This window comes from Curcuma longa, chromosome 9 (genome assembly GCF_044706935.1).
Source record: "Curcuma longa cultivar G26 ecotype Majalengka, Jawa Barat chromosome 9, ITB_CL_G26_1.1, whole genome shotgun sequence".
NCBI classification, from domain to species: domain Eukaryota; kingdom Viridiplantae; phylum Streptophyta; class Magnoliopsida; order Zingiberales; family Zingiberaceae; genus Curcuma; species Curcuma longa.
In genome coordinates this window covers 4,518,236-4,537,282 of record NC_133869.1, presented here as the reverse complement: position 1 = coordinate 4,537,282, position 19,047 = coordinate 4,518,236, and the positions used below count along the sequence as shown (strand labels likewise).

At 36.4% G+C, this 19,047-nt stretch overlaps 1 protein-coding gene across 1 annotated transcript; it reads right to left on the bottom strand.

Annotated features, from left to right (window-relative positions):
• Positions 1-4,893: 4,893 nt before the first annotated feature.
• LOC141834788 (putative apyrase 6) lies at positions 4,894-18,489 on the bottom strand. The gene is made up of 9 exons (XM_074722157.1): positions 17,858-18,489; positions 17,534-17,646; positions 15,862-15,969; positions 15,398-15,452; positions 10,420-10,482; positions 10,291-10,347; positions 9,778-9,875; positions 9,330-9,523; positions 4,894-5,526 (listed from the first exon to the last, which is right to left on the bottom strand). The coding sequence occupies exons 1-9, from the start codon at positions 18,399-18,401 to the stop codon at positions 5,274-5,276; spliced, it is 1,485 nt and encodes a 494-aa protein (XP_074578258.1). The 5' UTR covers positions 18,402-18,489; the 3' UTR covers positions 4,894-5,273.
• Between the last annotated feature and the right edge of the window lie 558 nt (positions 18,490-19,047).

Genomic DNA, 19,047 nt, shown 5'->3' with positions numbered 1-19,047 from the left:
CAAATAAGCAATAATAATTTTAATTAGTTTAACATAATTTTCTAAAATTTTTAATCCATCCTAGACATATAAATTTAAAATATGACATAGATATTCGAAAAATAAACCATGGCTGACATATAAATTTAAGTTTGTTAATACTTGCCATATTAGAAATATTTAACATTAGAATATTTAAATTAATAAATTAGAACCAGTCAATTAAAATTTAGATAGTTGTATTTGAGAATGTTCGACTTCAAATTCAGTCGAGTATTTCATTTCGACGTATTGTTTCAATGAACCATAAGCACTACTTGATTGAAATTTATAAGAGACTTTACAATACTTATATTTTGCATGTATTTCTTCGATGGAAGAGTAATTTTCTTAAAATATTTAATAAAATACATGATTTTAAAGATTGAGTATTTTGAACCTTAGAAATCAATACTTACTTGCATCTTGAGCATCAAATATTATTTTGGTTAATCATGGATAAATTGAATGTCGTCGAGATCTACATTTGAAATTATTGTTTCCTTGTCATTCCGAGCCTGAGATGAACTTAATTGAAGTTGAAAACAATCAAGATTTTAGAATTTAAAGACAAAGAATAGAGAAGTTAGTGTAAACAATGAAATGAGTAACCTATATATAAACTTTGAGGAATAACGGTAAGTTAATGCGTAACCATTGATAAAAAAATAATCAAATAATCTCAATCATTCAAAAAAAATTTCTTTAACAATTCAAACTACCGGTTCATAATTAAAATAGATCGAAATCGTAATTGACCATCCCCAGATGAGTCGATTATGGTTTCAACCCATCTAATTGGGTCAACGAGTAACTGACCTGTTGACTCAGTTACAGCGTCAGGTCGGGCAAACTTAACTCGAGGTCGGGTCTACGATTAGGTAGATAGTCAAACGATTAGGGGGGGGGGGGGGGTAAATCTTGCAATTAACACTTAAGATTTTATTAATGAATTAGCAAGGTTGAATAAATAAACAATGCAATAAAATTAAATGAGACAGAGATCAAATGAAAACACCTTGATGTAATGTTGTTTAGATTTGCCATTTTTTACTTTATGACTTATGATCCTTTAACGAGTCACTCTCAAAAGTCATGTAGCTTTTTCTCCTTCTCAAAGTTCTTCAACAGGTAGAAAAATCTCTTAGGATTCTCCTTACAAGATGAATATAAGTGGAAGCTAAAGACTTAAACCAATGAGTATGCAAGAGAACTCAAGAGGACTAAAAGAAATAAATGTTGGCCTTTAAAATGCTCCCCTTGGTCTTCTTTTTATATTATTCATCCATCTTTAGCTTCACTTATTGTTCTTCTTCTATAAAAAGTAGAATCTGCCACCTTAGATCGGCTCCACGATCATTTATGAGGAGGTAAATCGAGAAACTGCAGTTGGTCACGACGCAGGAGGGTATTGCCTGACAACTCTACTCTGCTAGGATTCGAATCCTTGCCTTCTTCTGCAACTCTGCTGCGTCATAACCAACTCAACTATGCCCCAGAGGCTTCACTTATTGTTCTTCTATTCTATCATTGATTAGTTAACTTGATCAATCATCACTCGATTATCTTTTTCATTGCTAAACCACCTTTATAATAGAATAGTAGAACAAAGATATGTTATTCCTTAAAATTGGTCTTTCAAAATAATGGGAATTAATTGCTCTAGACAGCTAAAAGGTAATTAGCACTCTAGTCCAATTTAGGAAACCACCTTTAGTCAACTTATTAGCATCATAAGAAATCATACAGTCTATTGTCAATGAAAATATAATAGAGAACACTCCTAAATTGCATGACTTCAAAAGAAAACAAGCTCTAAGTAACTTAATAGTTGCCTTTGACTATCAAATTATCAACACAATTTATTTACCCAAAAATAAACTTAAGATTACAACATATTACATCAGTTTTTCGATCTATCTTCAAGTTTGATGATAATTCCCAATTACATTTCATATATAATATTATGATAAGGTATGTTTAAGTTAAATATTTATATTTGATGTTTTTGCATCAAGTGTGCAAGGCTTATCATAAGGTTATATAAACACTAATGTGGTTAAATTTTGAACTCATGGTCATTAAGTTTTAAGATGGACTAAAAGATCTAGGTAATATGTTGTTGCTATCATTTTAGGTTTATTTTTAAGGTAAATCTATTGTAATGTTTTGATAACCTAGGTAGAGATCATATTACTTTGATTTTTTTAAAAAGTCTATTTATTAATTGAAATAATTAACTCTTAATTATTTTATCAATTATTTAAGATAACTAATTTATAACTATTTTTATATGATTATACTAAGAGCTCATGATCTCATATAAAAATATATTTTTATTTATTTAATGATGGTAAGAGATAGAATTCACTATTTTAGAAATCTCTAAATAATATAATAGTTTACAATCTCTTATTATCTAGGACACATTATCAAAAATCTGAAAACAAGCCTTTTAATTTTAAAAAATTTATGATGTTGAATTGTCCCTTACGATATATTTTTTGATTTAAATCTCATGATGATCAATAAACCTTATATGCTTTTTGATTTATAGATTATTTTCTAACAATCCTACTAATATAGTTATTTAGACATCACTATATTTATAGACATGAAATTACTTATTACTAATCATATTGTGAAGTCTATATCCAATTAAATCAATATGACTATAGTCATTAGATAATCAATTTATCATAGTTACGAATTTATCACTATAGCAATGACATTATTAAGATTTTTAAAATAATATGTTAGTTATATGAAAAATAAAAGTTATTTCATTAATAATCATGGAATTACATTACAATAATTAACTTTTTAATTTGTTTGTCTCTAACAACTTATGGGATTGATTACATGTTTAGCCAAGACTGCCATCCAATTTAGAAGATATAAAAAGTACAACTCATTTTCCATATGTACAAACTGTTTTCACTCTTATTACACTTCCCATTTAGTGACATAGAATCTGCACTGCCATTGAGAAATAGGCTGGACACAATAATAAGAGATAAATAAGAATTTACGTTGATAATAAGTTGATAATAAGTGTTCCGGTTGAGAACTGCTCCTGGACACTTCACCGGACCTTGCTCACCGTGGATTAGAACAGAAAGAGGGGAGGAGAGCGGTGCGAGTTTCAAGGGCTTCAGGACAGGACCCGTCAACAGGCCGGGGAAGAGAGGAGGGTGCCACCGCCGGAGAGGGCCTCCACACCAAGGAAGGAGAGAAGATCAGCCACCGGAGGGCCCTGCAACACCACCAGAGAACAAAGGTCATCCTGGCACCGGGGAGTCCCCGGACGGCCACTCCGACACTCAAGTCAGCCCAGTCAGGAGGAAGAAGAAATACAGTAATGAAAAATACTGTAATGAAATGCTCAACCCAAAAGAGAATGAGAGAGAGAGAGAGAGACCGGAACCCCCTTTCGAACACCTTTTGTGGCCTCTTTTATAACCTTGAGAAGATCTTGATGAGATTTATGCTGACGAGACATGATCTTTGGGGAGATCTTGATATGACAAGATATGACCTTGAGAAGATCTTGATAAGACCTTTTCTGACAAGACACAGTCCTCATTTAATGTTTGTCAAAGTCGTTTAATGGAGAGAGAGAAAGCCACTTCTAACAAGTCACATCCAAGTTAAGACTTGTCAAATCTGATTATTCTCCTTTGTCAGTCGGAGGTATGAGTGCCGAGGGATGTAGCGAGACTGACTTGTGACTGAGGAGCAGAGCTGAGCTGCCGAGTGGGCTGTGGCAGGGCTGAGTGGAGCTGAGCTGCCGAGTGGCCGAGTGGCCGGATGGCCGAGTGGCCGGATGGCCGAATGACCGAGTGGCCGAGTGGTCGAATGGGCAGGCTGTGCTGCCGAATGGCCGAGTGGCCGAATGGGCAGGCTGTGCTGCCGAATGGCCGAGTGGCCGGATGGCCGAGTGGCCGAATGGGCAGGCTGTGCTGCCGAATGGCCGAGTAGCCGAATGGCCGGGTGGCCGAGTGGCCGAATGGCCGGATGGCCGAGTGGCCGAATGGCCGGATGGCCGAGTGGCCGTATGGGCAGGCTGTGCTGCCGAATGGCCGGATGGCCGAGTGGCCGAATGGCCGGATGGCCGAGTGGCCGAATGGTCGGATGGGGATTCGGCTAAGGCTACGGTCGAATGGGGATTCGGCGATGGGTGTGGCTGAGTGGGGATTGGACTAAGGATACGGCCGAATGGGGATTCGGCGATGGGTGTGGCCGAGTGGGAATTCGACTAAGGCTACGGCCGAATGGGGATTCGGCGATGGGTTCTGCCGAATGGGGATTCGGCCAAGGCTTATCAGACCAAGGGAAATTTGTACAGGATTTATCAGGTCTCTGGGCGAGATTCAAGTCAGACCCAGATCAGACTCGAGTTCGGTCATGATGAACCCATTGAATTATCCCCGGAACAATAAAAATCCACCACCTTAGCGGTCTCACATTATCAATCCTACGACCATATATAAAAAGAGGTAAACCATCTCATGTAGTATATGTATGAGACATCACGTCAAAAATCATCCCATTTTTTAAATTTATTTGATAAATAAAATATGAAATCGAACCGTTCATTCATCCAAAATTAATAGACCTAATAATAAAAAAGATAGGACCACTTCACTCATTACCTGGTCAGGCAAAACGAGATATTTTCACAAAACCTCTAGTTCAGAATTAATTAATTCAAGATCAAGATTTTACTTAGATTGCAAGATAACAATAAGGTGGAGTGTTAAAAATATTAATCAAATTTGATTTTTAAAAAAGTATTTTTCACAAGTCATATCCATTATAAAAGATTTACCTTTTTATTTTTGAAAGATCTCACAAAATTATTAATACAACATGATTAGCCCTTATGAATCAGAACGTGTACATAATAACCCTTCAAAATTCAGTTATATCCATACACAAGAAATTGGAACCTCAGTTTATTAGTTTATCTCCAGAATAACAAACTACATCTACAAAATGCACCACCTTTCAGAATCGATCATTAAACATGAAACTCAAGCCTTTTAGTGCTCAAAGAATGTAATATGAAGGGGGACAAAAAGAGAAAAGAATGGAACATTAGGTAAGAACAGCGCAACTCTCCTCTGAATGGATATGCAAGAATTATGTACACCGGTCCAACCCTTTGGTTATCCCCCTGATGGAGGTTGCAAGACTAAGATTCTAACATGCAGGCCACAATCATTTGGTATCTCCAGGAAAAGTATAGATTATTAACTGACATGCGTAGTGATGTAGCGACCTTTCTCCAAGTCATATATAGTTTTTAGTCGGGGTTGCTTCCATTTATACCCCAACCAAGCAGCAAAAGCCAGCAAAGCGGATGTCACAAGAAACAATAGCATGATGTTATCAGGCAGTACAGGCTTTGTCCAATTCTTCTCTAAACTCTCTGTAGCCTGCATAAGGTAGGCTCCCAAAGCCCATTCAATTTGGATGCCTCCCGCTTGATTTGCATACTCGATCCTGTTTAGGAGATTAAGGCTCATTTCAATGGAACTATTGCTGCTATGAAAAAGATGAAAAACTTGTGGTAGGCACTTAGTCTCCGGAAAATTATGATACATTCAGTGAGAACGTAGCTGACATATTTTCTAGTGTCCGTATTTGGTTTAAGGCAGGGGCAAGCACGAGAGGTGTTGAAGTGATAATTACAGTTTAATTATGGATACATGCATCATAATTATTTGTCATAATACAACTAATTGATTATAGAACATTATAGTATAAATAAGGAGACAAGTTACTTTGTTCAAGAATGTAATCAACACAAACACCAGCTTTCATTAACTTTGAACATCAAGTTGAAAATCTTTCTCTTATTTTTATTTTTTTTCATGGAATGGATCAAAAGAAAGCTATAGCGCTAGATGCTTAAATTTTCTACATTAGGCAGGTTCCTTCATATTAACTCTGTATCCACCTTTAAAAGTTAGATCGCTCTGAGGTTTCCAGTTTATGCAATAGATTTAGGTTTGACAAGCTTGGAGACCATCACTGTCAAGGGGTGGTCCCTTATCAAGACATAAGTTCTCTGCCCTCTCCCATGTCCGTTATTTTCAGACCCCCAAAATAGATCATCAAACACGTCAACAAATGTAGTATTGTTTTTTGTGTGTGTGAGACAACAGACCTCCATAGCCAAAATTGCTTAGTCAGGACTCAGTGAACAGTTAGCGTGCTGGCAATCCTAGATTTAGAAGCTGACAACTTAGCTCGTCGTACTAATGGCTTGGTTTGTGTTTTCCAGCAAACATCCCCCATGTTCACCTTTTCATTCTAAGGTGGTTCCCCATATGTCAACAAATCTTGTCTCCAATTCTTATTTCAAATGGTAGTGCTATTATATTATACATGCATTGGCATGTCAACCATTTTGTGGCTAGTAGCTGGTACACACCCTAATACTAAGGATTTTTCCTATTTTTCATGCAAACCTTATCCTTTAATCTGTATTGTCATTCAAGATATTTGGGGCACCTTGTTGCGAGATTCATAATTCATCCCTCTATCAACAATGGTAGGCTTTTTAGTTGACAGAATCATCTGTTGATCTTTCCAGACCCCACTCATTCAGCTGGATCTCACAAAAGGCCATGTTTGCTCTATTGCCTTTTTTTCCTAAACTGAAGGGCAACTACCAGATAGTTGTTTGGGTTTAGCATTTTTCTGTCTTCTTGTTTCAAAGAGCTATTTCCTCATTATATCATTCCTTGACACTGACGGATTTCCATTATTGGACCTATTTTGTCAACCACAAGACAAATCAGTGATCATCTATTCACCAATTGTTATATACTGATATTTATTTATGAATTAGTTAGGGCCAAATGCACATTGGTGACTCATACTCATATTTTGACATGTGTTTATTGATGTGGGAACAGAAAACAATTTTAGTCTTTTTATTATTTTTGTCAAGTTAAAGTTTTGAGAGTATTTTTATCTTTGCAATGTGGTCTTGAGTATATTTAAACATCTATTTAGTTGGTTTTAGCATGGATAGTTTTTTTATCAATAAAATTTACAGTCACATCATTTCTTCCCAAACATAGAGTTTGATTGCCTATCTCCTAGTATTATACTAAATCAACAGATTTTAGAAGATTATTTTTGATATTTATGTTCGAATCAACAAAATCAATAGTTATCATTGTTTTCAGTATTTGTATTCGAATCAACGGAATCAATAGTCATCATTGTTTCCGGTATTCGTGTTCGAATCAACGGAATCAATAGTTATCATTGTTTCTGGTATTCGTGTTCGAATCAACAGAATCAATAGTTATTCGCTGCATCAATTGGTATCAGAGCCAAGTTGATCTTGTGGAATCATGCCACCGAGAAGACAATAATGCGTCGATGACGCTTTTGATCATGATATGGCCAGCAATTCGAGGACGAATTTTCTTCACCCTAGGGAGAATAATAAGGGAATAGAAGAGCAATTTTAATCTTTTTATTATTTTTATCGAGTTAGGATTTTGAGAGTATTTTCGTCTTTACAATATTAGGATCTTGAGTCTATTTAAACATCTGTTTAATTGGTTTTAGAGTGGATAGTTTTAAATCAATAAGAATTTGAGGCCGCGCCGAATTTGGTTGTTTATCTTCTGGTATTTTATTAAATCAACAAGTTTTAGGAGATTATTTTTGGTATTCACGTTCAAATCAACGTAATTAATAATTATTATTGTTTCTGGTATTCATATTCGAATCAACGGAATCAATAGTTATCCGCTGCATTATTTATCCATCAAGGTGAAATGGTCTATTCACCTTGATGGCCCTATAGTGGTTGATGCTAAGTGTGGGTGAATGTATTGAGTTCTTAGGACCCCTAAGAGTCACACTGGTGGTCTCACACTAGCATTTTAAGCAATGAAGGTTCATTCATTAAAGATCCATTAAGATGAAAGGCGAAATAATTTCACCTTGCTGTAACTTCGTGGCTCAAAATAGGTGTGAGACCACCAATCTACTTTGTAAGGTCCCCAAAACTCACATAAACAGTTGTACTTGCATTTAGATGATTGCAAGTCTATCAAGGAGATGCAAGTTTGAGACCATCATTATGCTTCTGCATATCCTGCAAACTCATACATGTGCACACACCTTGTATTACCGTAAGCCCATCTAGGTGAAAAAACTTAGTCAAATACAAGTGTGACCACTAATGTGCTCCTGGAGGTCCCAGGAACTTATTCATGCTCTCAAATTTTGATTTTGACAACTCTAGGTTTATTATGATGAAACGATCACTTCAACTCGCTGAACCTCCACATGTTAAAATGCAAATGCTAATCCAACAATGTACTCCTGGGACTCTTAGAAACTCATTCATATCTAATTTAGACCTGTTGGTCCACTAGGTGAAAATATTGTCACATAAAACCTTATTGGCCAGGTCCGACCAACTAAGGATGAGCTAATTCACCAACAAGATGGTGGTACTTGGCTTGTGTTAAAGATCATGGTTTCAAATTTCAAGTCGTATCGAAGTTTCAATTTATGATTAGAACGATACAGTTTCGATATTGTATCGTGCCATGTCGATACGATTTTGGTACTTTTTAAAATATAAAATATATTAATTAAAAAATATTACTATAAAATTTGATTATTATAAATATTTACTATTAAGTTAAACTAATATTTTAAAAATTAAAATTGAGTAAAAGTTAATTTAGAATTAATTAAAGTCTAAACTAATTATTATGATCAAATTTAAATTAAATTCATATTTAATTTATTTTAATCAGTGTGAGGAAATTTTTTCCTATGTATTTAAGGAGAAAAAGAATAAGATTTTTTTAAAAAAATATATAAATAAAATAAAATAAAATATGGGGAAGAAGGAGAAATAATTAAGAGAGATAGAATTACTAATTTAAAAAAAGTTAAAAAATAAAATTGAAAAAAAACTAAAAAAATTGTAAATTGAAAAAAAAAATGCAAAAAAAATTAAAATTGAAAAAAAAACTCCTCACACAAGGCTTCCATGGCGACCGTTAGGCGTGCCGATGTTAGCGCCGTGCCTATTAGCGGGCGGAACGAAATGTTTCACCCATGCTGCCTAGTATGGCAAAAGATTTTAAACTATGGTTATGTAAAATGAGGGTGGGTATTTTCAATTTTAGTTTAGAAGATGTGCTCGTTGGACATTTATGAAACTAGGTGCGTTTGGTGGAATTCCCAACTTTTAATGCCTGGATTAAGAATTTTGCCAACATATGTAGGAATTTCTAGGGAAGGATCTGATAACATACCTCTTATAATCCAAAGGGATGCCAAAACTATCATGCAGGAGGGCCACAATATATGCTGCTGAGAAGCAATATCGAGACAGATCTTCTTCATTTGCAGAAGGATATTTCTGCTTATTCTTTGACCAATCTTCACAAAACTCTTGTCCAGCCAGTATAAAATCAGACAGAGATGACCTTGGATTCAGGCCAAAGAACTGTTAAACATGCAGATAGATTAGTAGTTAAATACAACAGCAACAACCCAGCCTTATCCCTCACAATAGTTAAATGAAAAAGAAAAAAGAAAAAAAAAATCCAACACAATTAGAATTTAGAAAAAGGACACCAATTTGCTCGGTCCTATAACTCATACAAATCGTGGACACCAATTTGCAAGCATTTTGTAAATGCATACAATAAACCACTTATATACGAAAAACGATAGCAACATCATGGGAAAGAAACAAACCTTTGAAGTATAATAGAAATTCTCAGTTGCTATAAAATCCCCTCGAACCTTTGGTAAGAAACTTGATCCCAAGTGGCACTGCTGGTACAGGCAATTGTCTGGAGAACACAATGTACGCTAGCAATACAGGTATAGATATGTAAAACAAGTTGGCTTTGACTACAGATAGATATTTAAACCATTATTTCTCATCTATATGGTAAGAATAAGTAAGCCTAGCAAACAAAGAAAAATAATATAAGCAAGGTCCCAATAAATGCATGTGCAGCTATTGTTATGGTATCTTCCTATCGATGATTATCCATGTTTAACTATTTTAGGTGATGCATGTACATATTTTATCTAAATGTAACTCAAAATTTAGAGGTAGTTCACATCTGGATGATGCTTGACGGTACTAATTTGAATGTTAGCGTATTTAATGATGAAGAGTCTTATAAACATGTATTCCAAGGTAGAAGAAACCAATACTCCAGAAAATAAAAAATAACACAGACAGAAGATTTTTGCAACCTTTTTCCTTCTGAAGTAGAGTTAATGCCGCAGACCTACACTTTGAGAAGTTACCCCCTGCATGAAAACAAGGTTTATATTCCAGATAGGTATTGACAAAAACATGCATTAATGACAATTATCCCTCACCATGAGAAAAATCTTTAGGAGAACAAGGATCAATATTAGTTCTCTCTTGATCTGACTCTTCATCTGCACAGAGCTATTCTCCATTCAATAGAATTGTAAAGTAAATTTACTAGTTTCTAAGTTAGACAAAGTATATGTAGAGAGAGAGAGAGGCAATATCAAACGCATAAGAGGTGCAGTTGATAAGATTCTTGTCAAGTTAGTGCAATTAAAGAAAGATGAAAGAATTATATCTACAAACTATTTAATGAGCAACATATAGTAAATTTAGCTATGGAGACCAATAATTGTGGTATGGGTATTTTTGGAAATCATAAATTTGTTTCTAATGTTGTATTAAATAAGGATAAACAAGAAAGGTTAAACAAGCTTCATGGAAAATAAAAGTAGTTTTTTTACAAGTAGGTTTCAATCAAAGGTAAATTTCTGTTTCTACATTAAAAATCATCATGTTGAAGATTATCTTATATGTTTATTCACAAATGATATAGATAAGAAACAAATACAATCACTTTAGAGATATATGCAACTATAGTGCAAGCATGTGTGGGATCAAATGGGGATGGTATGCAAGTGTGGGCATTGTGAGCAATTATAAGTGCAAGCAATGATTAAGCATCGCATGTAGTCCCGGAAAGGCATTGTACGGTTTGCCTCATTCAAGCAACCCTACAATGCATAGGAGAGGTGGATGCAATTAAGGGTGGTCGAGCATCAACTGTGATCACAAGAGAGTGTCACTCAGTCAACTTCACTTAAGCATCCTTACGTCACGTTGTAGAGGCTTGTGAGCAAAGGACGTAGAAGAACAACATAGTTGGGTAGTGAGAAACCAACATGAGACGAAGAAGAGAAAAATGGGTATCACATGGATAGCTCTAATACAGCAATATGATTAATGAAAAATTATTAAGGTACAATATCCTAGGTGGTCCCCTCTTTTCTATTTATATTTTTAATGGAACTTTATACTTTTTGTCCATCCAAAAATGTGATATTTACAATTAGGCTCCTAAAAATATGATAAAGAACAAATGATTAAAATAGAGAGTATAGTCCTTAGGATTTTCATGTGTCGCAAGGAAAAAAAGGTTTTGTAATACAAGTACAACCATGCACTTTATGAATTACAATTTAAATTGTTAACAAAAAAACAAATATGAGAATGTTAAAATAGACGCATGCCATTATTATATAGGATAAATTTAAACAAACATTATCATGTGAGACCAAGTATAGCTCCAATAGTGAATATAGTAGAAAATAAAAGGGATAGATAGAGGCCAAACAAAACTTTGTTAAGAGTGTCACTCAGTCAACTTCACTTAAGCACACCCTTATGTCACATTGTAGAGGCTTGTGAGCAAAGGACGTAGAAGAACAACAGAGTTGGGTAGTGAGAAACCAACATGAGACGAAGAAGAGGAAAATGGGTATCACAAGGATAGCTCTAATACAATGGAAAATTATTAAGGTACAATATCCTAGGTAGTCCCCTCTTTTCTATTTATATTTTTAATGGAACTTTATACTTTTTGTCCATCCAAAAATGTGATATTTACAATTAAGCTCCTAAAATATGATAAAGAACAAATGATTAAAATAGAGAGTATAGTCCTCAGGATTTTCATGTGCCACAAGGAATAAAAAGGTTTTGTAATACAAGTACAACCATGCACTTTATGAATTAAAATTTAAATTGTTAACAAAAAAACATGTACAACAAATTAAGGCAAAGATGAGAATGTTAAAATAGACGCATGCCATTATTATGTAGGATAAATTTAAACAAACATTATCATGCGAGACCAAGTAAATATAGCTCCAATAGTGAATATGGTAGAAAATAAAATGGATAGATAGAGGCCAAATAAAACTTTGTTAACATAATAAAAAAATATGTTAATTGCTTTGAATGTTACAAGTGATATAGCTTTATATAAAACTAGCTGTAGAGAAAATTTATATAGTCAGCCTTAAATAGTAGGATCAAACACAACTTGATGAGATGGAGATGATGAAAAAAGATGACAGTAAGTTGAACCAATTAGAGTTGAACTTACAAAGGGTATGAGTAGAACACAGAAAACTTTTAAAATATCTGAACATCACTGTAAAATAATAATACAATGGATTTCTCTCTTATTCTATTACAAGATATAAGCCCCTATTTATACATGAATATAGGGACCTATTCTAGGAGAATTATTCTAAAAAAGAAAAACAGAATATTTATCCTTAACAGAATATTTATCCCTAAATATTTTAACCATTCCTAAATATTCTAACACTCCCCCTCAAGCTGGAAGATATAAATTATATGTACCCAGCTTGTTACATATGTAGTCAATTCGAGGATGTCCTTTGTCTTCATACAAAAGACTCTTTCTTGGAGCACCTCTGATATATCGGATAATGCTTGTTACAACATCTTAATGTTTCTTGCATGGAGAGTTGACTTACTACATTAACTGTAAAAGAGATATCCGGACGAGTAACAGTAACGTAGCATAGTCTCTCTACTAATCGCCTGTATCGTTCAGGATCTGAAAGAGGCTCCCCCTGATTTGGCATGAGCTTGACATTTGGAGAGCTGGAACTTGCTAGTTTGTTGCCGTTACTGGAAGAGGGCAGCGGAGAAGAGAAGCAGCTGATGTTGCTGCTTCTGTTGAGAAGAGAGGAGACGCGGGCGAGCAGAAGAAGACGGCGCGATCCTTACGTCGAGACCCTAGCCGCGTGATGAAGACATGCTGCTCAGAAGTGCGCGACCACGGAAAGAGTGGCGTCGCGAGGAAGAAACAGGAGCGCGCAACCACGGGAAGAGTGGCGTCGCGAGGAAGAAATAGGAGCGCACAATCACGGGAAGAGTGGTGTCGCGAGGAAGACGTGTTGCTCGTTGCGTCGAGGAAGACACACGACGAGGAAGCCGCTGTGATTGCTGCGTCGCAACGAGGAAAACGCGTGACGAGGAAGGCGGCGGAGGAGACGTGCTGCTCGTCGCGTCGAGGAAGACGCACGATGAGGAAACCGCTGCGATTGCTGCGTCGCGACGAGGATAACGTGCGACGAGGAAGGCGACGGCGGAGACGTGCTGCTCGTCGCGTCGAGGAAGACGCACAACGAGGAAGCCGCTGCGATTGCTACGTCGCGATGAAGAAAACATGCGACGAGGAAAGACGGCGAACAGAAACACACGCAAGGAAAACGTGTGGCGAACAGAGAAAGAAGGAAGCCGCTTGTGATTGATGCGTTGCGACGAGGAAAACGCGCGACGAGAAAAGACGACGAACAGAAACACACGCGAGTAAAATGCGTGGCGAACAAAGAGAGAAGGAAGCCACTGAGATTACTACGTCGCGACGAGGAAAACGCGCGACGAGGAAAGACGGCAAATAGAAACGCACGCGAGGAAAACGCGTGGTGAACAGAGAGAGAGAAGGAAGAGGATTGGTTTGGGCGGATAACCCTAAACCTAAGGAGGGAGGAAAACCCAAACCTAAACACGAGCACACGCGAGGAAAACGCGTAGCGAACAAGGAGAGAGAGAAGGAAGAGGATTGGTTTGGGCGGATAACCCTAAACCTAAGGAGGGAGGAAAACCGAAACCTAAACATGAGCACACGCGAGAAAAACGCGTAGCGAACAAGGAGAGAGAGAAGGAAGAGGATTGGTTTAGTAGGATAACCCTAAACCTAACCTTGGCTCTGATACCATGTAAAATAATAATACAATGGATTTCTCTCTTATTCTATTACAAGATATAAGCCCCTATTTATACATGAATATAGGGACCTATTCTAGGAGAATTATTCTAAAAAAGAAAAACAGAATATTTATCCTTAACAGAATATTTATCCCTAAATATTTTAACAATTCCTAAATATTCTAACAATCACTATGAAAATAGCTTTGATGGAATTAAATGGAGGGATAAAATTCTTGGAGTAAGAACAGATTACTATTGTTGTCAATAAAAGTTTACTTTTCTGAGCATCCAAAGATTTTTTCCTTGTGTATTGCACAAACAAGATCAATAAAATTTTAAGATGAGAGTTGGCCACAGTGCTTTATCGATGTAATAGCTAAAGGTTTTTGGGCAATTAGCACACTCCACTCCAACTCCAAAAAACAAAAAATAGAAAGATATTATCATGTTATAATTTAATTTCCAAATAGCAGAGAGATGGTTTTCTTTAAGACATTGTCAAATAGCAGAGAGACAGTTTTCACCTTAAAATATAATGGATCACTTTTAAACATGTCATTGTCCTTTTCTCAGCCCAATAAAATTGCTAATATGTTATAGTTATTCCTTCAGTAAAAGCAACATAATTTCATGATCAAAAAATTCAGCAAGAAAGGAGGGTAGTATCTTACATAATTATAGCCATTAGGCAAACAACAATAGTCACAACAATAAAAAGCTGCGTCTAACTCAATTATTAGACAACCTAATTACATCATAATCTAAGAAGGTAGGCAATAAGATACTAAAACCCAAGAAGCCCTATCTAGAATTACACTCAAACAGGAACCTCATTACATATTTACACTAACAATCTTCATGTATCACTTAGCTAAGGCATAATACGATCAACTTCTTTCCATGTGCATTAGGAGGCTCATAGTTTCATAAGGATAACATGGTATCCACTGTAATAAAATAAAAAAAATGAAAAATGGTAAACTTCTATCCTTTGCATGTTTTTTTAATACACACACACACACACACACTGACAATGATAACCAAGTTTCCTTAGTAAACAACGCCAAGTTATTTGACATCATTGCATTGCCAGGAATGATATCCACAGACTAATGTGCAGTCAAGATACTTAGTTGTCTATTTTACCTTAATGCTTTGCCATTTCTTTTACTTTAATAACTACTAGAAATTGCATATAATCTGTTTGCTAGTTGATATACAAACAGCAACACCATTTCAACAACAAATATTATGAGAAAGATGATTACTTACATGATTTTAGGTCACTTGAGTTGAGCATTTTTTGAAGAGACTCATGGGCAACATTCTGCGTGATGGCATGCCAGAGAAAGGGTTGAGTCATATGCACAATAAATATTTTTTCTGGAAAGCAATCACTATTTGCCAATACATCTAAAGTTGATATTTTTCTTAGGATAAATATATGATAAAGAGAAGGCACAATGAAGTATAATGGACTTAAATGACACAGAAAACGTTTGCAATGAGAATCAACAATGTTGCACAAATGCATAGAGCTGATCTTTTCTTAGGACAAAAGCAGGAAAATATAATGAACTATGATGATCTAGGTCATGGAACAGTTCAACAATAGATCCAGTTAAAATCAGGAAAATACTTGGTTGGAGTGAAATAACTGAATATAAGATTCTGCAGTATACTGAAGAACAAGATAATAATCCACAGAAGGGAATATACCATTTTGCAGAAATTACCTGGCCAAAATGGAGAAAGCTATTACTATAGAGTTTATATGTGGTATTCCCAAGTGTCAGCACATGGGAAAATTCAGGGGGCAATGCTTCATTGGAAACAAACGTCACCTAAAGATAAAAAAAACATCAGCAGTGAACCAGTTACCTAGAGTAAAATCAAAATATTGATTCCATGAGAAGTTGAACTGCAATGGATATCCATGGATTGTTAAATTTATCAAATTCTTTCCCTCCAATAAATGAAGTGAAGAAAAATAGTATTCTCAGACTCTCTTGATACTAACTCTAGCAAAATTTAGTAGCATCTAACTGCTACCAATATTTCATTACATGGAAATAAGTCTGTAAAATGTGTAAGTGGTCTTTATCAAGTATTAGTAAAATTAAATGAGAGTTGTCTTTACCTCTATTCATGCCTTTAAATTTTAATTGGTTCAATTTGTCTAACTATGGAATATATTGGTTGCCTTTAAACATATAAATAACACCTTAACATATCTTAACTATGTATATTTTCCCCATTTTATTATATAGTAGAACATCACCTAATAGTACTTATAGTAGTATTTGCACCACAATAACTTCTTTTGTGTTGCTTTACAATTGCCCAACACTCTACCCACCACAAATAAACTTAGATAAACAAACAAACATACAAGATTTTGAAAGCCTCGTAGATGAGCATATAAACATACTAATTACAATCTTTAAATTACTTTAATTATAAGCATGTGCTTAAGATCATTATTAGCTCTTGAGCAAACATATTTATAAGGTTAGTAAGGCAAACTGAAGCAACACAAGATCATTTGTAGGTTTATGAAGCACGAATCTAAAATGAGAGAGCTTGATTGTTTGAAGGTTTTGTGGAGTAGGAAGTATAGAAAGGTTATAAAAACTTAGGCATCACACAATCTAAAACAAAATATTAAAAATTAACTTACTATCATCATATTCTTCCAGTAATACAACAATACATATTTATACTACTAAATGGACTTTTTAACATAGAAAACATAGAGAACTCATAAAAACTTTTAATTGGCATTTTAATTCCCAAAAATTGGAAATTGAAAAACATTGGAATTGCTAGACTTTATAGTGAACTCTTGGGCTTCCAAACTTTGGTTTTCAAACCTTGGAATTGTTGAAGCTTATATTATTTCTCAAATAGACTCATCATTTTCCAAATTAAAGTTGTTTATAATCTTTAGAGGAGACTGCCACTTGTCTCCATCACAAACTTATTATGATCTTAGTGATATTTGAAAGTCTAGAGAAATTATGGTTGCTAACCACTTCCTTGAGACTGATATGAGAAAGATCTTAAATTGAATTATAATATAATATTTGAACTATGACATTGATCAAGTCTCAACATCAAGCACATCTAGTAATAAACAAGGATGGATTGAGCCTGATGCTTAAAGTTAAATTTACAGTTGAAACAAGCTAAAGATCAAGTTGGTTCAGCTCAATTGTCATCCTACGTGCATAAATAAAGTTGACATCATATCACATCTCAAGATATTTTCTGCAAGAAACAATACATCATAACAGCAATCATATGTTGATAATTTCCTAAAATCTAAATGGGTCCATGTTACAGAGTGACAAACATATGTGCAAAATGGACTGAGATTATCTTCATGCCATAGGAACAAGAATTAACCTGTGCTGATGCTCCACCAAGCTCAAGTATCCCAGTAGTGTTATTAGGATCACCTCCCAAAGTTCCAAGTGCATAATTGGCAGCAACCCAAGCATACACACCTAGGTCAGAACCTGTGACCATAACATTGACTATAAATTCATGAAGATTTTTAATAGAATTATATAGAGCGACCAGATACAGAGTAAAATAACGTATTTTTATCAGATATCATGATGAGTAACCAATATCTAACAAACCAAACACTAAAAATTTATTGATGTTTCCATGCAGTAGCTAAGAGGGGATGATGACAGTATTCACAGAAAGAAATAATTTACGAACCCGATATCACAGTCGCCCAATCGTCTTTGAATTGAAAGCTTGACAATCTCAGGACCCTCCTGCAAGACTCCAAAATCCTTTCCCTCAGTCCCACTTCGACCATTCTCAAGCCCGCTGTTGCCATTAGCCTAACTTCCGTGACCTTGTGCCAGTCCATCGGCACTTTCTCCTTAGCGAACTCCAACAGCTCCACCAAGGACTCCCCGGAGAGCTCCGGGTCCCCTAAGTAAGATGACAGACCGGGCGTCTTCCGCATCACCGCCATCGACTTCAAATCGAGCAAAGGAACGCCACCCCTTACTCCCTTGGAGGAGAATATGTGGATCCGGGTGCCGGAGCTCCCGGCGTCGATAACAATCCCAAATGGAGAAGTCGAGCTGCGGGAGGAGACAACGAGGCAGACGAGAAGAAAGGCGACAGATAAGAAACAAACAGAGATCCAAATGCCTCGTCGGTAGGGATTATGGGCGGATGATGGACTCCTGGATATGAATGGGAAGAAACGGGCGGAGGAAGGGCGGATCGGGAGCTTCGGCGCATCCATGCTCGGAATGGAACGAGATCGGAAGGAAACGGTAGGAGGGAGATGTGGAGGTCAAGCTCCCCCTCCCTCGACCGTCACCTCCTCCTCCTCCTCCTCCTCCGCCACCTTCCGCCGTCAAGGACAAGCGAACATTGGTAAATGAAGAGTCATTTTAATGGTCCCGCCGACTTCTTCGTTCATTCGTTCGTTGTAATGGGCTGCGTTGCCCATGGGCCCAACATTTAACCATTCCTTAAAAAAAAGTCATGATTTCGCCCTCTGGTCGCTTACTTCCTCGGCTCGAATTTCAAATTACTTCCATTTCGATCGATCTGCATCGATGGAGGAGAGCGACGTGAGCTTCCTTCTTTGAGCGGATTCTGAGAATGCAACAGCCGGCGGCGATGATGTCGGCCCAAGGCTTGACCTAACCTTGCAGTCGATCTACGGGTGGGGGATTTGGGTTGTTTCTCACTGGAGCTAGCGCTGCTAGAGAATATGGGCCACCGTCCGGCATCGAAGGCGTCGATAGAGGCAATGTAGGGGAAGGGAAGGCCGGCGAGGAGTGCGCCTTGTGCCTCCGTGGCTTGGGCGATAGCGGATGGGATGGGTGGGGCGACAAACCGGAGCACGTGACACCGATGGTGCCCTCGAACATTAAGGCCTC

Bases quoted from the DNA above. Each gene is read 5' to 3' on its own strand.
- LOC141834788 (XM_074722157.1), bottom strand. From the start codon at position 18,401: ATGGATGCGCCGAAGCTCCCGATCCGCCCTTCCTCCGCCCGTTTCTTC. The intron at 15,970-17,533 runs GTTAATTCTTGT...TTTTATCTTTAG, and splicing joins TTGGTGGAGCATCAGCACAG to GTGACGTTTGTTTCCAATGA. The intron at 15,453-15,861 runs GTAATTTCTGCA...GCCATCACGCAG, and splicing joins GCTTTCTCCATTTTGGCCAG to AATGTTGCCCATGAGTCTCT.